Source organism: Urocampus carinirostris, chromosome 13 (genome assembly GCF_059441175.1).
Source record: "Urocampus carinirostris isolate Australia breed hairy pipefish chromosome 13, RoL_Ucar_1.0, whole genome shotgun sequence".
NCBI lineage: Eukaryota > Metazoa > Chordata > Actinopteri > Syngnathiformes > Syngnathidae > Urocampus > Urocampus carinirostris.
The window spans coordinates 37,775,051-37,802,979 of NC_142361.1; the positions used below are offsets into that span (position 1 = coordinate 37,775,051).

The window sequence follows — 27,929 nt, forward strand, 5'->3', positions numbered from 1 at the left end:
ACTGGATTAAAAATGAAACTGATTTAAAGGCTTCCGCTTGCAAGCTTAAGAAAATGTCCTTGCTTTACTCGACTCTTTAGCTTTGATGGTCCATCATCGATCCGTTACGGCCATGCAACATGGCTAAGGTAGTGATTCGTGTGACTTTACATTTTTCGAGCTTCGTTTCCATGGTTATTAGGTTTTTGATTTTCCCTTATGCATGTTGAAATGAATACAGTACAGTACACAAATTAGAGTATTGTATTACTCAGGGTTGGGTAGGGTTACTATAACTGGATTACTTTCAATGACTTTTGGATGACTCCAATACCAAATATGCTAATAAAAGACAAAAGAAACTAAATATAAATAAAATTACAAAATTTTGTGCATGCTTGGAGTAACGGAATACATGGAACGGCAAAAATTATGTTGGATTTCTTTTCATTTTGTTTCTGTGGCACTTTATGTTCGTTTTGCTGGAGATCAAAGAGATCAAAGCCAGAAGAGAAAGCTTACCACGTGTTGTGAGTCATCATTTTATTCATATTTAGTTTCTTTTGTCTTTTATTAGCATATTTGGTATTGGAGTCATCCAAAAGTAATTGAAAGTAATCCAGTTAAAGTAACCCTACCCAACCCTGGTATCACTGACTCTGTTTTTATGAAGCGCAAGAGATTCTGTACTAAGTGAAGGGAAAAGCATCGTGGGAAGGAGTTCCGCCAATACCAAATCAGTATTTTCATACCTGCAGTTTATATGACATCGTCAGATAGTTGACAGGCCTCTTAGAGGAGTAACTTGTAAATTAAATCGACGATGACGTCGCGGAAATACCATAAAGAGGAGCGGAAAAAAAATCTTTAACACCATAAAGTGAAAATGTGGTAGGCTGGGGACATGGTATTAATGTAGTAGAAAGTCACCGTTTTTATCAGCACATTATGGCCACGCTCAATAAATTCTTACTACAGGGTTCACTTAAGGCTTATTTTGTAGCCGCTATTCATGTCCTTCTCCACTTCTCCTCCCACAGACGTCCCTTCCCCGCCGGAGACAGGGTGACCTTCAACGGGAAGGACTGTCTGTGTCAATACTGTGTGGAGCCCATGGCTCCGGGACCAAAAGACATCCTGGCCACCAGCAGTAAGAGATTTTAATTCCTCGGATAGGAAATATTTCTGATATTGGGTTGTAGCAGCTAGTGCTATGGTTGTTTTGCTTCTACCTTTAGCATTACTGCAATCCTTGAATATACAGTGGAACCTCGGTTTTCGAACGCCTCTCAGTTGGAACAAATCGGAGTCCGACCAAAAATTTCGAGAAATTCTTGCTCCGCTGTTTGGTCAAAAATCGGAATTCGAACGCCGGTAATGCCTGAGTGCGTACGCTAGGGGGCGATGCTGAGCGGCGCACGGGTGTTTTAGCCCCTTATTATGCCTCCGAAGAAAGTCAGTGCAAGCAGCAAAGTTGCTACAGGTGAAAAAAGAAAAGTAGTGCGTACAACTATTGCATTTAAGAAAGAAATAATAGCAAAATATGAAGGAGGTGTGCGAGGGTCTGATCTTGCCTGCGCCTTCTGCTGACCACCACAAAGGTAAAAAATCCTATTCATAATTCTTTATCCTTTTTTTCATTTTTACACGTTCATGTTAGCGTAATCTTTCGTACGGAAGATTACGATCACGCGAACGTACGATTAGTCTGGGTTAGCTTTAGGTTTACGTTAAACATTCAAGGGAAACATTCAGGGTGTTGGAACGGAGCCCAACATTGAGGGTGTTGGAACGGATTAAAACGATTTATATTATTTTTAATGGGAAAAATGATTTCGGTGATCGAACAAATCGGTTTTCGAACAGGGTTCTGGAACAGATTATGGTCGAGAACCGAGGTTCCACTGTATAGCGATTCAACACAGTACAATATGCATATGTATCGCTGACTCAGTCTTTGTTTTCCTTTGGAGGGTGGTGGTGTATTTTCGGCTGAGGGACTGCTATACACATTGTCTTTTTTTTCTTCTTTTCTTTCATATTGATATAGCGCTTTTCAAGTCAATGAAGACCTCCCAAAGCGCTTTACAATGTGCTTCACACTCACACATTCACACCCAGATACCGGCGTCAGCCATGCAAGGCAACTCCCTGCTATCGGGGGCATTTGGGATTCAGTGTCTTGCCCAAGGACACTTCGACATATAACACAGAGGAGCTGGGAATCGAACCCGCAACCTCTTGATCCCGAGACGAGCCCTCTACCCCCTGAGCTAATGATTATATGATTTATATTTAACGACCCTCCAAGTCCCTTCTGAAGAAAAGCAACCCTAGAGCACGATACTGCCAGCACCATGTTTGACAGTGTAGATGGGGTTTCAGGGTGATTACTCTACGCCACAGGTGTCAAACAGGCAGCTTGTGGGCCAGATCAGGCCCGCTGAGGGATTGAATCCGGCCACGAGACAACTCGCTCTCGCTCTCTCTTCCACCGCTTTTCTCCCACTCTGTCTCTTTCACTCTCTGAGTCTCTCTTTTTCTCTTTGGATTTCTTTCTTCCTCTCCCTTTCTTTTCCCCCTCTCTCACGACTTTTTATCTTTTGTTTCTCACGCTCTCTCCCTCTCTCTCATATTTCTTTCGCCCTTTTTCTTTCTCTTTAATCTACTAGTCCGGCCCCCGACAGAATGTTTGTTCTATCGTGTGGCCCCCGAGTTAAAATGAGTTTGACACCCCTGCTCTATGCCAAATGTAATGCTTTAAATCAGGGGTGTCAAACTCATTTTAACTCGGGGGGCCACACGATAGAACAAACATTCTGTCGGGGGCCGGATAAGTAGATTAAAGAGAAAGAAAAAGAGAGATAAAGAAATAAGAGAAAGAGGGAGGGAAAAGGAGAGAGGGCAGGACAAAGAAAGAGAAAGAGAAGGGAGAGAGCATGAGAAACAAAAGATATAAAAAGAGAAGTCATGAGAGAGGGGGGAAAAAAGGGAAAGGAAGAAAGGAATCAAAGAGAAATAGAAAGACGGAAGTAGAGAAAAGAGAATAGAAAGCGCAAAGGGTAGGCAGAGAGAAAGAGAAAAGAAAAAAGGAAAAAAGGAAATTAGAGCAAAATAAGTTAAAAAGACACAGAGAGAAATAGCAACAAAGGAAGAGAAAAAGAGAGACACGGAGAGTGAAAGAGACAGAGACAGAGAGTGGGAGAAAAGGGGTGGAAAAGAGAAAGAGAGAGAGAGAGAGAGACAGAGAAATAAATACAAATGTGTCTTTGTTCGAGGCACCTGGCTTTGGCAGCATCAAGTTGACATATTTCAACCTGCAGCTTGTTTTTCTCTTGTGCTTCTCTGGTTGTTGTCTCGCGGGCCGGATTCAATCCCTTAGCGGGTCAGATCTGGCCCGCGGGCCACCTGTTTGACACCTGCGCTTTAAATTGATCCCAAAAAGTTCAACGTTAGTCTCATCTGACCGGAGCAAATTGTCATCCAATGTGATCATTGGGTCTCTTGGTTGCTTCTCTGATTAATTTTCTTCTCGTTTGGGTCTAAAAATTAGAGGGATGGCCACGTCTTGATAGGTTTGTAAAGGTTTCATGCTCTTTCCATATTGATACTATTGCTTGCACAGTGCTGGGAGATCTGTAAATATTATTTTATCCAAATCCTGCTTTGAACATTTCCACAATTATATTCTTGTGGACGGGTGGTGACGTTTTCTCAAAGTGTTTTATATTTTTAAGAGTGTTACAATGTACAAGGGGAATTTAAAAATATGACTATTAAATTATCACCTAATGACTCCCAACACCTCAGTTGGGTTGAGCCAGGGGGCTGGGAATCCCCTCCTCTGAATCAATCTCCCAAAAAGAGTCAGAAATGACTCTAGCCACCTACCACTAGGGGGATATGGCTGTGGTATATATATATATAATATAAATTATCACCCAGACATTAATCTCAATTTGGCCATTTATTATTTTTTGTGTGTGTAAGATGCATTGTAAACCAATTTATATTTTACTAATTTATCCCAGAAACCTAATCCAAGGTTTGAAAAATTATTTACAACCATCGACGATTCTTGTACGTATAATTTGGAGTTAATAAAACTAAATCAATATTAAAAAAGGAAGCGGCAACAAACAACGTTTTTAATGTATTAGGTCTTGATCGTGAAAACAAGTACCGGTACTATTCACTAAATAATAATTGATCACGACAACAAACTTGAACGCAATTTTTTTGGTACTATACTATTCAATACATTATATTTCATACCTTTTTAAGTTTCTAGATTTAACTTAGGAGCCTACCAACAAGATACCTCCCCATAATTCCTTACCAATTGTGGTACCCATCATTTTATCCTTTTTTATGTACTTTTTTTTACCTAAAATATTTCAAAAATTAATACAATTTTCATTCATCAAACATTGTGTTTGCATACTGTGCAGATTTTCCTGCTCTTAAACATGCTGTGCCTTTAAGTGACAATTTAATGTCACTGCGGTTCCTTTAGACATGTGCATTGTTGTCGTGACGAACGACTAGTATGTCTCAGACTTGCTCTTTTAGCTCTCTTTGGTTGTAAGTCATTGACTCTGTAAGTCCGGTAGTTTTTCATCTTGTAGTGCTGTGTTCATTACTTTCTTGAAAAAGTCATTTCTGCCTTTGCCTCGTTACTGATTTGGATTTTTTTAGTATTCAGAGCCTCCTTCTGGACATTTTGTGTAAAAGGTCCTCTCAGGTATAAGTTGGACTAGCTGTTTAAAACATGAAAAAAAATCTGCACACTTATCTAATTTTGCTGTTAAACTTGTTAGCTCGCGCAAGAATAGCAACTAGCACTACTTGTCTTTCCCTTTAATCTTTGACAAGCATAATGGCTCTGCGTTGCCGGGCATTCTACTTGGGCGAGGTTGTTGGGACCTTGGTTTATCTGAACAAAGTGCCGTATTAAGATCCAGAGCCGCTTGTACACAAAAGCAAATGTTTGTGGATTTTGTTGCCATTTTTAGGGGATGCCTTGACATGAAATCCAGCTTAAGACATTCGCAGAGACCCAAGGTGAAACTGGGTCAATTTTCACGAAAATCGGTTCTGTCATTTGGGAGCCTATAAGTCGCATACAAACACACATTTTCCAAAGTAGTTCAGAAAGTGTTGAATATGTATGTATTTTTTCTTCAGACTGTGCCGGCTGCGGTCGAGATATCAAAAACGGGCAAGCTCTTCTGGCTTTGGACAAGCAGTGGCATCTGGGCTGCTTTAAATGCAAGGCCTGCGACAAAGTGCTAACCGGCGAGTACATCAGCAAGTGAGTACGTTTGCTATTCAAATGAGCTTCTTGTGTCACAAAAATGGGGATAATGGCTTTTGAGCCTTTTGAAGCTCCAGTCCATTGCTCTTTTTTATTCACTGACCATGACTATTATTATTCATTTCAGGCTTTGTTGAATTCTAACATTATATTCATATCATATTTCCACTATTACATTTCATTGTCCTTGCTTCTTTATCTATCTTATCTATTTTTTGTGGATACTCTTTGTCATTATCTCCTTTTTTGTCTGTATTCTTTTTACTTTAAGGTTGATTATTGATGCTGATAAGGCCCTTTTTTGTAAGGACTGCCCCGAAATTGTAGCATAAAACAAAAACAATTATCTATTAGTGCCACCACAAGCCCTAATTGGAAGTATCGACATTCCAACATTGGACGATACCAATATTGGATACCTTCTAGTGCAGGGGTGTCAAACTCATTTTAACTAGGGGGCCAAACGATAGAACAAACATTCCGTCGGGGGCCGGACTAGTAGATTAAAGAGAAAGAAAAAGAGAGATAAAGAAATAAGAGAAAGAGGGAGGGAAAAGGAGAGAGTGCGGGACAAAGAAGGAGAGAGAGGGAGAGAGCGTGAGAAACAAAATAGATAAAAAGAGAAGTTGTGAGAGAGGGGGAAAGAAAGGGAGCGGAAGAAAGAAATCCAAAGAGAAATAGAAATACAGAAGGAGAGAAAAGAGAAAAGAAAGTGCGAATGATAGGAAGAGAGAAAGAGAAAAGGAAGTTAGAGCAAAATAAGTTAAAAAGACACAGAGAAAGAGACAAAAAGCAACAAAGGAAGAGAAAAAGAGATACAGAGAGTGAAAGAGACAGAGAATGGGAGAAAAGGGGTGGAAAAGAGGGAGAGAGAGAAAGAGAGAAAGAAAAAAAGTTGACATATTTCAACCTGCAGCTTGTTTTACTCTTGCGCTTCTCTGAGTGTTGTCTCGCGGGCCGGATTCAATCCCTTAGCGGGCCCTATTTGGCCCGCGGGCCGCCTGTTTGACACCTGTGTTCTAGTGTGTTATCTATAACCATTACAGAACTATTTTATTATCATTAAATTAATTTGATTTTAATGGATTTTTTTTTTCAATTTTTGTAGTTTTTTTACCTTTATGATTGGACTTTTTTATTAGCACTATTAACAAAAGTACAGTAAACCCCCGGGATACAGCATCCGTCCTGATGAAGGGATTGCACACAAGGGTCATAATAGAAAATAAATACACAAAGACACATACAAACTAAATTATTTAAAAGCATTTCAATAATTAATAAAGCCAAATTCATTTAAAACTATAATGCATTGTATTTATTATTGTTCTATAGTTCCGCCATACTTAACATATTGTGCAGAAATCTGGGGCAATTATTCCAAAAGTTCACTTTGGCCCCTTTTTTATCCTCCAAAAACGTGCAATTAGAACCATACACAGGGTAGGATATCGAGATCATACTTATATTTTATTCTTGCAGTCCAAATTATTAAAATTGGATGATTTAGTAAAATTTTTCACTGCACAGCTGCTATTTAAGGTCAACAAAAACATAGTGCCAGAAAACATCCATAAATTCATTCGGAAAGAGGGAAATTATCATTTAAGGGGCTGTAGTAAATTCATAATCCCAAAGGTGAGAACCACCAGGAAAAGTATGTGTCTCTCTGTGTGTGGAGTCAAACTTTGGAACAATTTACAAGACGATTACAATGTCCAATCATTCAATTGTTCAAATTTAAATACAAAAAAAAACATTCCTGGAGCAATACAGAGATGAAGAAAATGGGGTATGAATGATACGAGAGATTGGAAATAGTGCGTCTAGTTAACTTTGTGTTATTGTCGCTATTCTTGTATCATATCATAACTGTTATTATTAATATTATTATTACGGTTGTTATTATCATTGGTGTATTTATTTGGGAAGATGAAAGGGTAGGGAATATAAGCATCTGCTTCTTTCTACCCCCTTTTCGAACATATTATGTAATATTTTGTTGATGAGTTATTGTTTTTGTTCTGTTTTTATTTTAATGTTCGAATAAAGTTTTGATTCATTCATTCAAACTGACATATAGCGGGGTTATGCGCAAGTAATGCGTTCTCAACCCCTTTAAGAATAAATAAATTCAACTTCTTCCCATTCTCATCAAAAGCGTACCTATGTTTACCTTCAGACACCCCTGAATCTAAGAATTAGGCCGATGATCATTCTGCTCGGGCGTGTCAGAAACGGTGGAAGCAAACTGGAAAGACCTAAATACATTAAGTGTTGTTATTTTTGAGCCAATTCTGTCCGCCCGTCAAAGTTCTCGTTATACATCGATCTACAATAAACCTCTGGTTGGTTCAAAAGTATGCAGGAATGGTCAAAGTTGATTTAGGTTGGTATGGGTGCTTGAAATCCTTAAAAATGCTTGACTTTTAATGTGTTTTCAAGGTCAGGAAAATGCGTAAAATTGCCATGTTTCTTGGCAGTCTGACTATAGAATAGACACACTAGTGTGCCGTGAGAGATCGTCCAGTGTGTGGTGAGAAATTATTCAATGTTACTTTTAAAAATTAAAATTTTATAAAACATTTATGAATCAGGCGGCGCGGTGGTTAGCGCATGTGCGGCACAGTTCAAAGTCATGGGTTTAAATCCAGCTACCAACCTTCCGGAGTTTGCATGTTCTCCCCATGCTTGCGTGGGTTTCCTCCGGGCTCCAGCACCCCCGCGACCCTACTGAGGATAAGCGGTGCAGATAATGGATGGATGGACGGATTTATGAATCATTTTTCGCAAATATTATGTCATTGTCAAGTGTCTGTGCTGTGAAAACTGGGGGTATTATAAATTATATTGTAATTAAATATACTGTTCAGTGGCATTTTATAACGTTTTTGGTTAGTGGTGTGCCACAAAATTTTTCCAATGTAAAAAACTTGCCCTGGCTCAAAAAAGGTTGAAAACTGATTAAAGGGATAACCACAAACCTGTTTTTTTTCATTTTCTCCTTTTATACTTTCTTTTTTTCTTAAATTCCACAACATTCTTTCCACCTGAAATGAACAACACCTGTGCGGCTGCGATCCATTATCCATGGCTGAATATTGCTGTGAGCTGGGGCTTGCAAAGCATGTTACAACATAATAATTCATAATATAATGCATCAAAGCGAGTGAGCCGTTTAAGAGCCGGCTCTCTTTCATGAGTTGAGCCGAAAAAGCCGGTTCTATAAAAAGAGACGGACTTCCTTTCACTACATAACTCGAACTCGTTTGAATTGATTGATTTGCCGTTTGGTCATTGTCGGTGTATACCGGATGGTACCCATAATTGACAAATTTGCGTTTATCCGTACACATTTTCTTGTATGTCGTACACGTCTTAAAATCCGTAATAAACGTACTGTATTTTTCGCACTATAGGGCGCACCGGGTTATAGGGCGCACCCCCAAAAAATAGTTTTTGGTCCTATTTTTGACATACATAAGGCGCACCGGATTATAAGGCGCTACAATGGGAACGTGGACAAAACAGTCGGATAGTTCAGTCTAACTTATTACCCCCTTAACATTCCCAAAGCTTGCAAAGAAGCAAATACGTGTCGAGAACACGTGCGGATGCGGTGTCCGTACGATGTCACTCAAATGCATCGTTCCATCATTCGGAAGGTTAAAGTCTTGGGATTCAAGAAACGCCAACCATTCCTTAGTTTCTATTTTCTTTTTCGCTCGCAACTTTACTGTGCATATGACAATAAACACTTGGAATTGAGTTGAATTCACTCAACTCATCACAGCAACATCAAGATGGTTCTAAAACAAGATACCGGGAAAATATAAAGCCGCATAGCTCACCTAAGTTCTCACGTTCAATAATGATACGCAATCATGGTCTTCTTACAACCGTGAGTGTAGTAAATCCAGGAGAGTAAAATGTTTACAAATACAGACTGATGAAACATGTTTCTTTATGGCATAGTTTAGCAAGCTTGCTATTCAGTCCTCTTTTTCGGCCAATTGCAGGGTTTGTTTTGGCCCTCTAGCCAATCCGAGGCTCCGAATAACTTCAGCCAAAAGCGATCGATTTGACGGATGATTGACACATCTTTTTCGGCCAATTGCAGGGTTTGTTTCGGCCCTCTAGCCTATCCGAGGCTCCGAATAACTTTAGCCAATAGCGATCGATTCAAATGATGATTGACACATTGGTTAGCCAATGAAACGCCGGTATATAAATCCCAGCATACACCGCGGACTACTCCACGTTCGGGGGAAAATCGAGTCGGCGGCTGTTGCGTAAGTTGCGAGACCTTGCGATTTAACATTGAGCCATATATAAGGCGCATGGTCAGCTTTTGAAAAAAATTAAGACTTTTAGGTGCGCCTTATAGTGCGGAAAATACGGTACTTTGTACGGCAAAAAACGTACTGCTTGACAGGTATGGAATTGTAATGCTGAGTGGGATTTGTGACCCGAGTGGGCCCACCACTTATTGCTCGCTATAGGATAGGGACCTGGTGGAAAGCGGGGCTTGGTCATTTATTGATATTTTGAGCGCTAAAGCGTAAAAAGAAGAATGTTGATGTCGAAGTTTGACTTCCTGTGCTCAGGGACGGCGCGCCGTACTGCGAGAAGGACTACCAGATCCATTTCGGGGTGCAGTGTGAAGCCTGTCGGCAGTTCATCACCGGAAAAGTACTGGAGGTGAGACAACAAAATGCCCGGCACGGAGAAATTCGGACAATCTGCTCGGCTTTTTATTTAAAAACGGGAGTTTATATAACAGACGAAAATTCATTTTGCTGGTTAATCTGCGTTGTAATCTCTTGGATGCGGTCTCTTGACATGAAAGATTAATTTTGGGCTTTTTATATCTTGCGCACTCCGGTTTTCCCAGCGTTGCCGTAAATATTACATGAGATGTGAAGAAAGTTGTCGACATATGAACTGAAACGTGATTAGCATGAGAATGTCAGACATGCTGTGAAAATGTTGCAGCTAATGCATTCCGAACCCGCAGTGCCCCAGAAATACATTTTTAAAAAGGGTGATGTACATGCATAGGATTAAATGCAAAGGGAAAATGCCATGTTAACCACTTTTGTTGCGATAGGACTTGAGCTGGTTGAGTGGAGTAGCGGGTGGATGCAGAGGGGGGTGGGTGGGCAATGGTGACCGTAAGTTGAAAATGAAACTAATTTGAAAATTTCTACTTGCGAAGATTGTCATGTTCTTAGAAGAGGGAAGGGAAAGTGTCATATTAACCACTTTTGTTGTGATAGGACTTGAGCTGGTTGAGTGGAGTAGCAGGTGGATGCAGAGGGGTGGGTGGGCAATGGTGACCGTAAGTTGAAAATGAAACTAATTTGAAAATTTCTACTTGCGAAGATTGTCATGTTCTTAGAAGAGGGAAGGGAAAGTGTCATATTAACCACTTTTGTTGTGATAGGACTTGAGCTGGTTGAGTGGAGTAGCGGGTGGATGCAGAGGGGTGGATGGGCAATGGTGACCGTAAGTTTAAAATGAAACTAATTTGAAAAGTTCTACTTGCAAAGATTTTCATGCTGTTAGAAGAGGGAAAGGAAAATGCCATATTAACCACTTTTGTTGTGATGGGACTTGAGCTGGTTGAATGGAGTAGTGGGTGGATGCAGATGGGTGGGTGGGAGATGGTGGCCTTAAGTTTAAAATGAAACTAATTTGAAAAGTTCTACTTGCGAAGATTGTCATTTTCTTAGAAGAGGAAAGGGAAAATGCCATTTTAAACCCTTTTGTTGTGATAGGACTTGAGCTGGTTGAGTGGAGTAGCGGATGGATGCAGAAGGGTGGGTAGGAGATAGTGGCCTTAAGTTTAAAATGAAACTAATTTGAAAAGTTCTACTTGCGAAGATTGTCATTTGCTTAGAAGAGGGAAGGGAAAATGCCATTTTAAACCCTTTTGTTGTGATAGGACTTGAGCTGGTTGAGTGGAGTAGCGGATGGATGCAGAAGGGTGGGTAGGAGATAGTGGCCTTAAGTTTAAAATGAAACTAATTTGAAAAGTTCTACTTGCGAAGATTGTCATTTGCTTAGAAGAGGGAAGGGAAAATGCCATTTTAAACCCTTTTGTTGTGATAGGACTTGAGCTGGTTGAGTGGAGTGGCGGATGGATGCAGAAGGGTGGGTAGGAGATAGTGACCTTAATTTGAAAATTTCTACTTGCGAAGATTGTCATGCCCTTAGAAGAGGGAAGGGAAAATGCCATATTAACCACTTTTGTTATGATTGGACTTGAGCTGGTTGAGTGGAGTAGCGAAAGGATGCAGAAGGGTGGGTAGGAGATAGTGACCTTAAGTTGAAAATGAAACTAATTTGAAAATTTCTACTTGCGAAGATTGTCATGTTCTTAGAAGAGGGAAGGGAAAGTGTCATATTAACCACTTTTGTTGTGATAGGACTTGAGCTGGTTGAGTGGAGTAGCGGGTGGATGCAGAGGGGTGGGTGGGCAATGGTGACCGTAAGTTGAAAATGAAACTAATTTGAAAAGTTCTACTTTCAAAGATTTTCATGCTGTTAGAAGAGGGAAAGGAAAATGCCATATTAACCACTTTTGTTGTGATGGGACTTGAGCTGGTTGAGTGGAGTAGTGGGTGGATGCAGATGGGTGGGTGGGTGATGGTGACTTGAAAATTTATACTTGCGAAGATTGTCATGCTCTTAGAAGAGGGAAGGGAAAATGCCATATTAACCAAAAGAAGACATTTTTGGACAGTACTGTAGTCCAAAATGTCTATAATGTAATAGGTTTGAGCTATCTAATGAGGAAAAAATGTATTCCATGAATAGTTTTCGTATTTTGACAGTTCCCGTAATCGCCAGAGCCGTTGGGGCACCAATTCCTGTGGTGCGTCTTTGGCAAGAACACCCTGGCAGTGCCCATCCTTCTCCAGACGGTCAATGTGGGGTAGGGGTTTGCTCCCCTACATGAAACCGACAGTATTTCCTGCTGACCAGTATTAAGAGAAGTCAGATCGGAGTCAGATTCAGCACCTTCATCATCTGGTTGCCGTTGTTTTGGGCTGTACTTTTGCTTATTATGCACCGTGTGTAAATATAGCTCCGGAAAAATATGTTTTACTTTATGGAATAAATGTTTTTGGGCCAAACACATCGAAGGAGCGTTACAAATGACAACATTCCGTCCGAATGGTGTTTTTAACTGTGATTTAGGATCTCTTATCAGTATTGTCAATGCTGAAGACTGCATCCACCCGCTAACTCCACCGTACCAAAAACATCAGATGATGAAGGTGCTGTATCTGAGTCAGATCAGGAGGATTGTCCTTCTACTGGAAACCGTTGGGGATCCGTGAATTGGAATTTGAGGAGATGGAGTTGTTCCCAGCTGAGATATTTTTGTCAATTTCCTTTTCTCAAAACTTTATTTTACAGGCGGGCGATAAGCATTACCACCCCAGCTGTGCCAGATGCAGCAGATGCAATCAGATGTTCACGGAAGGAGAAGAGATGTACCTGCAAGGTGAGTATGTGATCCATTATCCCGCATTTACTGGAGGTGCTAACCACATGGTGTGTGTGTATGTTGTGTCGCAATCATCCCTTGATCATGTATCTCTCAGGATCAACGGTGTGGCATCCGGGCTGCAAAAATACGACTAGAACGGAGGAGAGGCACAGGGAAAGGGTAGGAAGCTATCTTCTTACTATGTTATAACCAGGTTGTAATTGTGAGAAGTAATGATAAGATAGGATTAGTCAACCACTAAAACATTTGCCTCGTATAAGGGTCCTGGATTGTTTACATAAAATCGGGGCGGCAGTAGCTCAGGAGGTAGAGCGCTCGTCTTGGGATCAAGGGATCCCAGTTCGAATCCCGGCTCGTCCGTGTTACATGTCGAAGTGTCCTTGGGTAAGACACTGAACCCCTAATACCTCCGATAAGCAGGTTAGCGTCTTACATGACTGCAATACAAGGCCGCTATTGGGAAATGTGAAGCACACTGTAAAGCGCTTTGGGAAGTCATTGACTTGAAAAGCGCTAGATAAATGCAGATCATTTCATTTCATTAAAATATAGGCATATTTTTTAAATGGTTTGGGGGAAATTTTGATCATTTCTCATAACACATTTTCTAGAAAATTGTAAAAGGATAAGGAAAAATGAAAACTTAAAGTAATGCCACTTGAGTTGGTATGGTGGAGTTAGCGGGTGGATGCAGGGAGGGGCGTGGTGGCATATTAAAAACAAATTTGATTTTAAAACTCTCTTGCAAGGATTTTCATGCCTTTCAAGACTTTTTTAATGAACCTGTCTTTTTATTTTTAATAATAATTCCCATTGTCGAGTGTTTACAGCCAAACATATCGTATATCTTTTTTGTATTTTTTTTGTGTGATTTTGAACTGGTAAGTAAAGTGAAGCGATTTCAAACCTCGCAAGGATTGTCATGTTCTTGAAACACATCCTTATTTATTCTTTCTTAATAATGGCAAGCTTTGTTTCCATGGTTATCATGTTTTTCCTTCTTACTTAAGGATGACTGCGAGCCTTGGGGCCCATATTTATTTCTGAGGCTAAAAATCCGTTTCCAGAAACCTTTTTTTGACTTTAGAGAAGGTGTGTGAACCCCTTTCTCTCCCCTTCCTCTACAGCTCCTGCCCCCATCCCTCTTATTCCTTCAAAAAACAGAAAGGCAGGTACTGTATTCGCTTTGGGCTGTGAGGCACTTCATCGTTTTCCGCCGTAATGACGCAAGGCGCGATCTGCCGCCCCCTGCTGCCGGCAACGTGCAATGCTCTCATTTGTCTGCAAAAGGCATGCTCGGTATACTGCCACCTTTTGGCGGTAGCTTGTAACGCCCTCATTTGTTGTCTCTTAAAGTCATGCATTCGTTTTGCGCATGCGCGAATGAGTGACATCATCACAAAACGTCTTACTCTGAAAAGCCATCGCTCACGCTCATAAACGGCTTTTATAGAACTTAAACACAATAAAAACAAAGAAAGATGATAAAGGAAGGATTTTTATTGTATTTTATTATTGTAAAAAGAAGAAAAATACTTGCCAGTGTCTGGAAACTCAATATTTTATTTGTTTAATCTTATTTGTACACAATGTTGCTGCTATTACAGTAATCCCTCGGTTATCGCGGTTAATAGGGACCAAAAACCACCCGCGAAAAGTAAAATCCGCGAAGTAGCGACGCCCCTTCAAAAATGCTTTAAAAAAAATTATTTTTATTTTATTTTTATTATTTTTTAGACCTGCGAACGTGGAACCGCGAAGAAGCGAGGTCCCACTGTAGTCATTGCGCTGCTGTAATCCCTCGCTACTTCACAGCTTAAGTGCATCCCAGGTGTAAACATATTCTGAGATTTATTATCCCCTGATCCATTATCGCCTATCGATTATTGCTGTGAGCAGCGGCCGGCAGGGCAAATGTTTGTCAGGCATGGTGGCTCTTTTATGCCGTTCTGTCCACCTAAAAGTAAACTGCACTGCTGCAACTGCGATCTGTTATCCCCGATCGCATAATCCTGCAAGCAGGGGCTATTAGAGTGCATTTGTTGGGCCTGGCGGCTCCCTTTTGCCGTCAATTCTACCAAAGATGAACTGCACATGTACAGCCACGATCCATTTTCCCTGATTGCATATTGCTGCTAACAAGGACCGGCAGAATGTACTTTTATTGGGCCTGAACCGCAATCGGTTATCCCTTATCACATATTGGTGCAAGCCAGGGTGGCAGAGCACATTTTTATCTGGCCTGGCAGCTCCTTTTTGCAGTTATTTCTGCTTGAAATGAACTGCACTTGTATGGCTGCAATCTATCATCCCTAATCCCATATTGCTGCAAACTGGGACGAGCAGAGCACATTTTTGTCGGATCTGGCAGCTCTTTTCATGAGATTAACTGTACTCGTGTGACGACTATCCATTATCCCCAAATACATATGTCTCCAAAGAAGCACTTACAAGAGAGCACATTTGTCAGGAGGCATTCTGTTTTGGCTTGTGTAAAATGAAATGCACGGTTGTGGCCGCGATCCATTATCCCTGATCACATTTTCTCTTGTTTCCGTTAGTGACTCTCAAGCATGCCATTGTGGCTTGCCTAAAATGAACTGCACTGTTTGTGCCACGATCCATCATCCCTAGTCAACTAATACTCGGAACGGGCACAATTTTGTGTCACAGGTGGTGGCTTAATTTTTTTTCATTCTTTCCACCTAAAATGAACAACACCTGTCCGGCTGCGATCCATTATCCACGGCTGAATATTGCTGTGAGCTGGGGCTTGCAAAGCATGTTACATATTGTGGAGGTGCGGGGTACCTCACAGATTTTTACATATTGTGATATAATAATTGTAAAATTAAAAAATCCATGAAGTAGAAACCTATCATTATTTTGGGAACGTAACCCCTCCGATAAACAAGGGTTTAATGTACACAGGCAAAATACCTGTATATATTTTTTTCACACGTGTGCTTGTTTAGGGTGGTGATGGACCTGGGGAAGAAATTGTCTCTGTAGATTGTACATGTTAAACCTTTTTAAAAGAAGAATGATTCCAAGACAGAATAATAGAAACGCAATTGGTTTATATTTGTGTTGGGATTTAACTAAATGTACCGCATACCAAATGGTTCGAATAGGTTATCTGACTCCATTAAACAAACACGACCTACATTCATCCAACAATTCTGCGCGTTCGTTTCTTGAGAAAAAATTACCAGGAGCCGCCAATTCCACACAGGGGCGGATGTTTATTATTCCTAACAGCAGATCTAAGTGTAAACAGGAGACGGCCACCATCGAAGTTGCCCGGGATCATTTATACATTTCAACAAACAAAGCAAAGACATCGTACTATTCCCCTATTGGCTATGTGTCATCTGCATCTAACTTTAGCTTATTGGTTATCTTCTCCCCGCATGATGGCGTGTCGGCTCCTCCCATGGGCGTGCCAAGGTAGTTGTTTTGTGCCCAACAATCTCTGGTCGTCCTGCGTCAGCACACACAGGCATCCTGTTATCAGTAATGTCCTTGACAAAACATCTTCCACACAGCCTCCCCTGACCTTTTATTGTACATTGAACTAAAGCACAGTCAGTGAATATCTTTATTGCTTTAAACTGAATACATGTAACTTGTAGTCAATCGTATAAAATCCTTTATTTGTTCCATTTCCATTTTTTTTTTTCCGATGACATCCCACAATTTTCCACGTGAGCTTCGTACTCTAACGATTCTGTTTGTCTTCCGTCTCCTGCAGCCCACCAGGTCCTCATCAGAGAGTATATCTTCCAGACCTCCTTCAAGCATACCTGGCTCACCTGCCCACGCCATCTACGTAAATAGAATTTTCTCACTTTGTATCCCCCTCCCTTGGATGAGCACCGCACCCTCCCGCGATCCCTTTTGCATGTCTTTCCCCGTCTTTTCAGGCAAAAGTAGACAACGAGATCCTGGATTATCGAGACCTGGCCGCCATCCCCAAAGTCAAAGCCATTTACGATATCGAGCGCCCCGACCTCATCACTTACGAGCCCATGTACAGTACCTCCCTGGAGGAATGCGAGGAGAGAAGGGAAAGCCTGGGAGAGGTAAAGGAGCTCCTGCATGCTCCTCTTGCCCCTCCATCCATCCTTTAGGTCACGCGTACCTTTAATTTCATGAAGGATAGTGATGTGCTGATGACCTTCATTGCCCTTCACAGCTCTTCAATGTCAGGAGAGAGCGCTCGCCCTTGCCGGATGAAAAGGTCGGTATCATCATCCTCTTCCTCACATTTACTCAATTTAGGAGGGGTCGTCATGGAAATTTACCCCTCAGGAGAGATGCCCAAACGTTTTACTCTTGGGGCCACTTAGATAAACATTGGATACTTGTATAGATTAGAATAAAATGGAATCACCTTTATTGTCATAATACAGAATTAAAACAAGATTCTCCTATTAATAAAAAAGTATATTTTTTCTTTACTGTGTTTTACAAACCAAATGGTCTGCATTCCTATAGCGCTTTTCAAGTCAATAAAGACCTTCCAAAGCGCTTTACAATGTGCTTCACACTTACCCATTCACATACTCACACACCAATAGGGAGTCAGCCTCCAAACGTTTTGAGGATAATCAAGATGCTAAATGGTAAATGGTCTGCATTTATGTAGCGCTTTTCAAGTCAATGAAGACCTCCCAAAGCGCTTTACAATGTGCTTCACACTTTACCCATTCACACACTCACACACACCAATAGGGAGTCAGCCATGCAAGGCGCCTACCTGCTTATTGGGGGCATTAGGGATTCACTGTCTTGCCCAAGGACACTTCTATATATAACATGGAGGAGCCGGGAATCGAACCTGCGACCTCTTGATCCCAAGACGAGCCCTCCACCTCCTGAGCTAATGCTTATATGATTTCTATCTATAATGACCCTCCAAGTCCCTGCTGAAGAAAAGCAACCCTAGAGCACGATGCTGCCACCACCATGTTTGACAGTGTGGATGGGGTTTTCAGGGTGACGAGCGCTCTACCTCCGGAAATAATGCCGCCCTAAACATATTTATATAGGCGAGTACACATTTTAGGAACTAAATGTTATCATTAAAATTGCAATAGTGCTTTTTTTCCCTTGTTTTGTTGTTGTATTTTTGGAAATGGAAACTGAATAGTTTTCTGTAAAATTAATTTATATTTTAAGAAAAATAGCAAATTTCCTGTAATTTTTGAACAGAAACTAAAATTGCTTTTTCTAGGAAAACGATTACAAATATTTATTTTCAAAGTAATAAATGCTTCCTTTGTGAATTAATGTTTTTGTTTTGGGAAATCTGTCATGGTTACCGATGTGATGCACCTGTGCCCGCTCCTTTGGCGCCAACTGCCCCGGACTCTGATTGGCTCCCTGTCACTATTTAAACCCACGTCTAGCTGTCACCTGTTGTCAGTCCGTCTGCAAACCTCAGTGTACTCTAGGCAAGCTTTTTTCGACCCTGACTCCCACCTGTTTTTTGCTCCCGTCTGTTCCCCGGCTTCGAACCATTTCTTGATCCTGACCACGTCTATTTTTTGCTCTCCCGTCTCGGCTACTGACCCGTTTTTTTCCGTTCCCGACACCGCCATCGCTCGCCACGGAAGTGCCACTTCCGTGTCCAGAGCGACCTGGATCGTGGGTGCAACCCTTTCCTTTATTCCGATAAAAAAGAGAAACGTAACGCAAGTGGGTCCTGTCTCCGTTCTGGTCCTGGCAAAATCAAAACCAAAATACTTTTCTATTAAATGATTTTGCCTTTTAGAAAAAATTATAAATCTTATTTCCAGTTTTTTATTTCTGAACAGAAACAAAAAAATAACAGAAAATTGTAAGTTTTTTCAAAATGGGAAATTATTATTTTTTTTTGCCCAATGAGACTTTATCACACGCATTATTATAATTGTTTTTGTCTTGTCTTCCTAGTTTTTTCGAACAATGTCTCCAACACTCTCCAATGAGGTGAGTATTTTGATGTTTCTAACATCAAATTAGCCTTAGCGCATATTTTGGCTAACGCAGCCTCACCTTATAAGCTAGCTTTGCTTTCACTACTAGAATCACATTAGCATTAATGGTCCAATTTTAGCTAATAATGCTAACTGCTAATGCTAATTTCTTTATAGTCATTTCTTATGTTAAAATCGATATGACAATAGGACTTAAGATCAAGATGTCCCCCAAAAATGGAAGGATTGTTAAAATTGTCTCTATTCTTTACAGGCAATTCCTAAAATTTGGCTAACGCAACCTCTAGCCTCATTAGCCAACAGCCTCACCTTATAAGCTAGCTTTGCTTTCATTACTAGAATCACATTAGCATTAATGGTAAAATTTTAGCAGTTCCCGCCAGTTTCACAGAGCTGAACTAAAATGGCTAACATTGTGGACATGGTTGCTAACTGCTAATGCTAATTTATTTAGATTAATTTCTTATGTTAAAATCGATATGACAATGGCACTTAAGATCGAGATCTCCCCAAAAAATGGAAGGATTGTTAGATTTGTCTCTATTCTTTACAGGCAATTCCTAAAATGTGGCTAACGCAACCTCTAGCCTCATTAGCCAACTACTACACCTTATAAGCTAGCTTTGCTTTCACTACTAGAATCACATTAGCATTCATGGTAATATTTTAGCAGCTCCCGCCAGTTTCACGGATCTGAACTCATAATGCTAACATTGATGACATGGTTGCTAACTGCTAATGCTAATTTATTTAGATTAATTTTTTACGTTAAAATCGATATGACAATAGGACTTAAGATCGAGATATCCCCCAAAAATGGAAGGATTGTTAGATTTGTCTCTATTCTTTACAGGCAATTCCTAAAATTTGGCTAACGCAACCTCTAGCCTCATTAGCCAACTGCCTCACCTTATAAGCTAGCTTTGCTTTCACTACTAGAATCACATTAGCATTCATGGTAACATTTTAGCAGCTCCCGCCAGTTTCACAGATCTGTACTCATGATGCTAACTTTGTGGACATGGTGGCTAACTGCTAATGCTAATGCTAATTTCTTTATAGTCATTTCTTATGTTAAAATTGATATGACAATAGGACTTAAGATCGAGATTGTTAGATTTGTCTCTATTCTTTACAGGCAATTTCTAAATTTTGGCTAACGCAACCTCTAGCCTCGTTAGCTAATAGCACTAGAGATGCTAATGACTGAAAGAAAGCTTGTCACCATTAGCTGCTAAAGCTAAATACTTTCAGCTAATGCTAGTTTCAAGGACCTCAACCTATAGCATTGTTGACACGGTTGCTAGCTGCTAATCCTGATCGATCGATTTCTAAAGATAAATCATGCTAGTGTTGATGATTTCTTTTAATCCAATCGGCTTTCAGGGATGTTGCGAGAGAAGAGACAGCATCCTGCAGAGGTCCACGAGTCAGGGGTCCTTAGGGTCCCCCATTTATCATCGCCACGGTTACACCCCCACTTTGTCGCGGTCCCCGCAGCATTTTCACAGGCCAGGTGAGTCAGACTTTTATTTTGAAGGATTGGTTCTCACTTCCTTTTTATTTACTCGACCCCAAAACTTGATTGATTGTTCCGGATGGTGTCGAAACAAATGAGCGTCTTCCTTAACAATCAAGCTAGCGTTTTCCTTTCTTAGCATCGCACTTCCCCTTTTATAACGTTTTTGTGTTTTTTTTCTTTGCTCTTTTTCAATCTTTCTTTCGATTTTTTTCCCCCATAATGGACGGCAGAAGCTCTGACAGGTATGCAGAAGCTCTGTTCGTCCTTGTGCAGTCACAGAAATAGCGACTCCCGTCCCACTTCCCCTTTTAGGCACCACTTCCTCCCACACGGTACAGGTAAGACCCCAGAAACCGCCCCTAGAAGATTGCCTCATCTTTCATGGTACCATTTTGTGTCTATTTGTTGTCTGCATGCATTTTTTTTTACACTTTGAAGAAATATTTATGTACAGTAGTCTTGTGACTAATTGCTGAACAGATTCAAGTTTTTTACCCAAGAAATAGTAAAAATGTTGTGAAGGGATTGTGGATGCGTTCTTAAGGATGGGCTGGGCACCTCTATGATGCGGCAGGGGTAAACCAGTGAAAGCTGTCGGGCCCTGCTGTTGAACAGAAGAGTGTGTTGTGTCACTCTGGCCGCTTTTTGGTGTCCCATTTCATCTGGAGGGAGGAAAGCATGACCAACTTAGGTGCCGAGGTACCTAAGTTGTTTGGGTGTTTGGGCAATTGGGTTGGCCATGGTCCCAAAATTTTTGTGTGTGTTCTTTTCTATTTTTTATTTCCTTTTTTTTTCTTTGTTATTGTATTTGTTTGTCTTGCTGTCGGTCACCTCTCTTGAAAGATATGACCAAGGTAGATAGATAGATAGATAGATAGATAGATAGAAAATGAATGCAGCATTGTGGGAGGTAGTTCAGCCAATGGCATAACGGCTATTGGCACATCTTTGAAACTGACCTCCTCAAACACACAAACAACGTGAAGTTTTTAGGCTGGCAAAATAATTTGTTGTTGATGACATCTAGTGGAAAAAAAATGCCATAAAAAATAGTGTAAACTGATAAGAATGTAAGGCGGGGACGCCGTATCCCGGGGGTTTACTCTGTCATTCACCATTGTAGCAAAATCCATGTGATTTTCCCTATCGACTCTGTTTTTTTCGTCCCTGTTTACGTTCTTCTTTGTTTCTGCTTCTTGTCAATGGAGGAACAGACCCTCTCAGCGGCCGGAGTTCCCCCCTTCCTCTTCGGCCCGACAGCCGGCCGGGGACCCCGCCCCTCGCTCTGACGCCCAAACATTTTCATCTACCGGGTACGAAGCAGAGCGTAGCAACATCTTCCTGTATTCTGTTTTTTCAAACCTTGCTCTACTTTGCATTCACTTTGATTTCATGACTTCCTGTCTTTCATTCTTCTGTTTTTTCCCTGTGTCTTTCTCTACATCTCTCTATCTTTGGCTTTTTCTGTCTTCTGTTTCTCTCTGCTTTCTGTTTTTATCTGTTCCTCTTACACTTTTTCTTGATTTTTCTCTTTTTTTTCCTCTTTTTTCTCCTATCTCGCTTATTTATCTCGATCTTCCTCCCACTTGGTTTCTACCGCTCTTTCTTGCTCTCTCTCCTTCTATATCTCTTTTATTTCCATTTGCCTTGCCCCTCTCTATTTCTTTTTCTCTTTCTATTTTTGTATTCTATATCTTTATTTTATTTTCAACACAAGGATACTGCTGGCAGTGTGAATTTCCCTCCGGGGATGAATACAGTATCTCTGTCTCTCTGTCTGTCTCTCTCTCTCTTTCTCTTTCTCTTCGTCTCCCTCTCTTTCTCTTCCTCTTCCTTTCCCTGTCATTCTTTCTCTTTCTCTTCCTCACTATTTCTCTTTCCCTCTCTCTCTCTCCCTCTCTTTCTCTTTCTCTCTAGTTTGTCAATTTTCATTCTTTTTCTGCTCCTTTCTTTCTCTTGCTGTTTCTTTCCCTCCCCCTTTCTTTCTCTTCCTCTCTCTTTCTTTCTTTCTTTCTTTCTTTCTTTCTCTTTCCCTCCCTAGTTCTCAATTTCTCATTTTTTTTCTGCTTCTTTCTTACACCCAACTTCCTTACCTCCCTCTCTTTTTTTCATTTCTATTTTCTCTTTTTTTATTTAACCTTTCAAACCTTTTATCAATAACATTCAAGACCATTCTAATTCTATTTCACCCTCTCTCTATTTCTTTCTCTCTACCTCTTTCTCTATCTTCTAGGTCCATTTCTCCCTTTCTGTCTTTTTCTTTTTCTCCCTCTCATTTGAACATAAATCCTATTTAACACATGGCGATTAGCGTTAGGTTAAAGCTGTACTATTACAATATAGGAATAATGTTTCAAATCTTCTCTATTTCCCCAAAATTTCAGATCAGGGCAGCAACATCTACAGGAAACCACCCATCTACAAACAATACGGTACCTTTTCCTTTTCTAGCGTCGAGTCAAAACATAGGAACTCACGAATGTTCTGTGTTTTTGTAGCCTAGTTGACCGTAAATGTGCATCCTTTGAAGTCTGTCTCTGGATATTTTAATAGAATATGTTTTTAAAACATTGAGCGAATAAGCTGAAGACACACTTAACCCTGTAAAACCCAGATCGAGATCAACAGAGAATATTATTTTTGGATACCGTTTGGTACAGAGGTGGGGAGGCTTTTTAATCCGGCACGCACAAAAAAAATGGTAAATATATAACGGCAATGTATATGTGTCAAGAACAGAACGGAGACAGGACCCACTTGCGTTGCGTTTCTCACAAGATTTATTGGAAGAAAGAGATAGGGTTGCACACACGATCTGGTCGGGGGAAGCAGGTCACTCTGAACGCAGATGTGGTTCTTCCGTGGCGAGCGACGGCGGTGTCGGGAACGGAAGAAAGAACGAAGGAGAAAATAGGAAGGAAAGACGAAAAAGTAGAATGAAAGGGATAATGGATAAAAGAAAAAAACATGGAGAAATAAGGAAGAGGGAATGAAGAGGGACAAGAAATCATAAATAAATAAATGGAAGATAAAAAAAGAAAAGAAAAAAGTAAGAAAAGGGGGAAAAGGAGAAAAATAGGTGGGAAGGATGAAAAAGTAGAAGGAAAGGGATAAAGGATAAAAAGGAAAAAAACATGGAAAAATAAGGAAAAGGGAATGAAGAGGGACAAGGAAACATCTGGAAAAAGGAGAACAAAGAGGAAGAAATGGGGACAAAAAAGGAGAACACGTGGAATTGAGGAAAGAACAAATGGATAAAGGGAAGATAAAAAGAAAATTAAAAAATTCAGAAAAGAGTGAAAAGGAGAAAAATAGGTGGGAAAGAGGAAAAAGTGGAATGAAAGGGATAAAGGATAAAAAGGAAAAGTGGATAAAAGAAAAAACCATGGAGAAATAAGGAAAAGGGAATGAAGAGGGACAAGAAAACATCTGGAAAAGGAGAACAAAGAGGAAAAAATGGGGACAAAAAAGAAGAACACGTGGAATTGAGGAAAGAAGAAATGGATAAAGGGAAGATAAAAAAGAAAAGAAAAAAATTAAGAAAAGGGGGGAAAGGAGAAAAATAGGAGGGAAGGACGAAAAAGTAGAAGAAAGGGATTAAGGATAAAAAGGAAAAATGGAGAAAAGAAAAAAACATGGAAAAATAACGAAAAGGGAATGAAGAGGAAAAAGAAAACATCTGGAAAAGGAGAATGAAGAGGACAAAAAAGGATAAAGGGAAGATAATAAGAAAATTAAAAAATTCAGAAAAGAGTGAAAAGGAGAAAAATAGGAGGGAAGGACGAAAAAGTAGAAGAAAGGGATAAAAGATAAAAAGGAAAAATGGATAAAAGAAAAAAACATGAAAAAATAAAGAAAAGGGAATGAAGAGGGAAATGAAAACATCTGGAAAAAGGAGAATAAAGAGGAAAAATGGGGACAAAAAAGGAGAACTCATGAAATTGAGGAATGAAGAAATGGATAAAGGGAAGATAAAAAAGAAAAGAAAAAAATTAAGAAAAGGGGGGAAAAGAGAAAAATAGGAGGGAAGGACGAAAAAGTAGAAGGCATAAAGGATAAAAAAGAAAAAAACATGGAAAAATAAGGAAAAGGGAATGAAGAGGAAAAAGAAAACATCTGGAAAAGGAGAATGAAGAGGACAAAAAAGGATAAAGAGAAGATATAAAGAAAATTTAAAAATTCAGAAAAGATTGAAAAGGAGAAAAATAGGAGGGAAAGACGAAAAAGTGGAATGAAAGGGATAAAGGAAAAATGGATAAAAGAAAAAACCATGGAGAAATAAGGAAAAGGGAATGAAGAGGGACAAGAAAACATCTGGAAAAAGAAGAACAAAGAGGAAAAAATGGGGACAAAAAATAAGAACATGTGGAATTGAGGAAAGAACAAATGGATAAATGGAAAATAAAAAAAAGAAAAGAAAAAAGTAAGAAAAGGAGAAATTGCGCAATCGCGCACTGCTCGCACATTCTCAGCGCACAAGAAAATCTAGCCAGCGCACAAAAATCAGGGCTCAAAATTACTAATCAAGAAGCGACTTAAGTCAAGGTTACAGTGCATGAAGGTCAAAATACACCGGTTCCCCTGACTCTGTGTTCTAAATGCGGTATTTTGAAGGCGAGTCGAAGTAGAACGAAGTTGAGTAAAGTTAGTAGAGTTTGTCGAGAACCGGCTTCTTCGGCTCGGCTCACTAAAAGGAACCGGCTCTTTCGGGTCCTAAACGGCTCTTCTGGTTGTTTCTTTGCTTCTTTCATCCCAACACGGCCAAATATTATGTAAATATATACACAACATGACTTAAAGGAAGGGGGGAATAGAACAAAAAAGGAAAAAAATACCAAAATGAAAAAGTAGTGAAAAGCTGAGAAAAAAGGAAACAAAAGGAAGAGGAAAAAAAGAAGGAAACATTTAGAAAAAAAGAAAGAAATGTAGAAAAAAAGTAAATAGAGAACAAAGAGAAAAAAATAACAAAAAGTAGAAAAAAAAATTCCTCAACCGCATCAAGCTTTCTTATTCCACTTGAAAAAACTGTTGTTTTACAACGCTGGGTCTTGCAGGGTTAAGTACCGTATATAGAGACGAAGCGTTGAGCTAGCCGAGGCTAATCCGTGGGTTGCCACGGTTACCGCTTCCGTAGCACGTCAAAGCAAGTCGGCGGACGACATTGTGAGATGCGCCACCTTCCCCGCTGCCCGAGCCCCTTCCCCGGAAGACGGACGGCTGGGCCAAGGGGACGCCGGGCCGGGTTTTGCCCTCCCTCCGGGTACGCCCGCCTCCTCCCGGGCATGCTTGATGGCGACTAACCTCACCCAGAGCTTCCAAATATTACAAATCTTATCTCGGAATGCATAGAGAGAATAGATATGAGCCGCATTTTTGTGTCAAAAGTTCTTCTCGGATGCAAAAGGGAAAGAAGGAAAAAAAATCAAGAAAATGGGGAAAAGGAAAAAAATTGGAAGGAAAGACGAAAAAGTGGAATGAAAGGGATAAAAATAAAAATGGATAAAAGAAAAAAACATGGAAAAATAACGAGAAGGGAATGAAGAGGAAAAAGAAAACATCTGGAAAAGGAAAATAAAGAGGACAAAAAAAGATAAAGATAAAGGGAAGGTAAAAAGAAAATTAAAAAAAATAAGAAAAGAGTGAAAAGGAGAAATAGGAGGGAAAGACGAAAAAGTGGAATGAAAGGGATAAAGGATACAAAGGAAAAATGGAGAAAAGAAAAAACATGGAAAAATAAGGAAAAGGGAATGAAGAGGAAAAAGAAAACATCTGGAAAAGGAGAATAAAGAGGACAAAAAAGGATAAAGGGAAGATAAAAAGAAAAGAAAAAAATTAAGAAAAGAGTGAAAAGGATGAAAATAGGAGGGAAAGACGAAAAATTGAATGGAAGGGATAAAGGATAAAAAGGAAAATGGATAAAAGAAAAAAACATGAAAAAATAAAGAAAAGGGAATGAAGAGGGAAATGAAAACATCTGGAAAAGGAGAATAAAGAGGACAAAAAAGGATATAGGGAAGATAAAAAGAAAATTAAAAAATCAAGAAAATGGGGAAAAGGAGAAATAGGAGGGAAAGACGAAAAAGTGGACTGAAAGGGATAAAGGATAAAAAGGAAAAATGGATAAAAGAAAAAAAGGAATGAGGAATGAAGAAATGGATAAAGTGAAGATTAAAAAGAAAAGAAAAAAGTAAGAAAAGGGGGAAAATGAGAAAAATAGGAGGGAAGGACGAAAAAGTAGAAGGGATAAAGGATAAAAAGGAAAAATGGAGAAAAGAAAAAAACATGGAAAAATAACGAACAGGGAGTGAAGAGGGAAAAGAAAACATCTGTTAAAGGAGAATAAAGAGGACAAAAAAGGATAAAGGATAAAAAGGCAAAATGGATAAAAGAAAAAAACATGGAAAAATAACAAAAAGGGAGTGAAGAGGGAAAAGAAAACATCTAGAAAAGGAGAATAAAGAGGACAAAAAAGGATAAAGGGAAAATAAAAAGAAAATAAAAAAATAAGAAAAGAGTGAAAAGGAGTAAAATAGGGGGGAAAGACGAAAAAGTGGAATGAAAGGGATAAAGGATAAGAAAGGAAAAGAAAAAAACATGGAAAAATAAGGAAAAGGGAATGAGCAGGGAAAAGAAAACACCTGGAAAAGAAGAATAAAGAGGACAAAAAATGATAAAGGGAAGATAAAAAGAAAATAAAAAAATCAAGAAAATGGGGAAAAGGAGAAAAATAAGAGGGAAAGACGAAAAAGTGGAATGAAAGGGATAAAGGATAAAAAGGAAAAATGGATAAAAGAAAAAAAAGGAAAAATATGAGGAGGAGGAAAAATGAGGAAATGGGAATAAGGAGGGACAAGAAAACATCTGGAAAAAGGAGAATAGAGAAGACAAAATGGGGACAAAAAAGGAAAACAAAAAAGGAAAGAAGAAATGGATAAAGGGAAGATAGAAAAAAAAATTTAAAAAGGGGGAAAGGGAGAAAAATAGGAGGGAAAGACGAAAACGTGGAACGAAAGAGATAAAGGATAAAACGGAAAAATGGATAAAAGAAAAAAAACATGGAGAACTATAAGGAGGAGGGTAAGTGAGAAAAGGGAATGAAGAGGGAAAAGAAAACATCTGGAAAAAGGAGAATAGGGAAGACAAAATGGGGACAAAAAAGGAAAACACGTGGAATTGAGGAAAGAAGAAATGGATAAAGATAAAAAAAGAAAAGGAAAAAATTAAGAAAATAGAGGGTCAAAGTAAAACAGGAGAAAAACGGGAGGAAAAAGAAACCAAAGGAGACTAAAGGAAAAAGGGAGAAATGTCAGGACCAGATCGAAAACAGGACCCACTCGCGTTGCGTTTCTCCCAAGTTTTATTGGAAGAAAGAGAAAGGGTTCCGCCCACGATCTGGTGATTGCTGGACGCGGGAAGCAGGTCTCTCTGAACGCGGAAGTGGATCTTCCTTGACGAGCGATGGCTGTGTCGGGAACAAAAAAAACGGAACAGGAGAGCAAAAACGGGACAGGAGAGTAGACGTGGTTAGGGGACAAAAGAGGTCGAAAGCCGGGACGGGAGACTAGACGTGGTCAGGATCAAAGCCGGGGGACAGACAGGAACAAA

The 27,929-nt window shown here is 39.8% G+C and overlaps 1 protein-coding gene across 5 annotated transcripts in view; it reads left to right on the forward strand.

Annotated features, from left to right (window-relative positions):
* Window positions 1–27,929, forward strand: part of ablim1a (actin binding LIM protein 1a) — a 70,672-nt gene that overhangs the window by 31,973 nt on the left and 10,770 nt on the right. The window contains exons 4-18 of one of the 5 annotated variants that reach the window (XM_088352075.1): window positions 1,020–1,129; window positions 5,167–5,293; window positions 9,904–9,997; window positions 12,725–12,812; window positions 12,913–12,977; window positions 13,946–13,990; window positions 16,573–16,650; window positions 16,745–16,903; window positions 17,017–17,061; window positions 18,759–18,794; window positions 20,189–20,318; window positions 20,555–20,662; window positions 21,533–21,637; window positions 22,709–22,754; window positions 25,448–25,592. In XM_088352075.1, coding sequence (XP_088208201.1) covers window positions 1,020–1,129; window positions 5,167–5,293; window positions 9,904–9,997; window positions 12,725–12,812; window positions 12,913–12,977; window positions 13,946–13,990; window positions 16,573–16,650; window positions 16,745–16,903; window positions 17,017–17,061; window positions 18,759–18,794; window positions 20,189–20,318; window positions 20,555–20,662; window positions 21,533–21,637; window positions 22,709–22,754; window positions 25,448–25,592 — 1,381 coding nt within the window. Of the gene's footprint in view, window positions 1–1,019; window positions 1,130–5,166; window positions 5,294–9,903; window positions 9,998–12,724; window positions 12,813–12,912; window positions 12,978–13,945; window positions 13,991–16,572; window positions 16,651–16,744; window positions 16,904–17,016; window positions 17,062–18,758; window positions 18,795–20,188; window positions 20,319–20,554; window positions 20,663–21,532; window positions 21,638–22,708; window positions 22,757–25,447; window positions 25,593–27,929 lie in introns of all 5 variants that reach the window. The other 4 variants (XM_088352071.1, XM_088352073.1, XM_088352072.1 and 1 more) reach the window with 4 other exon arrangements.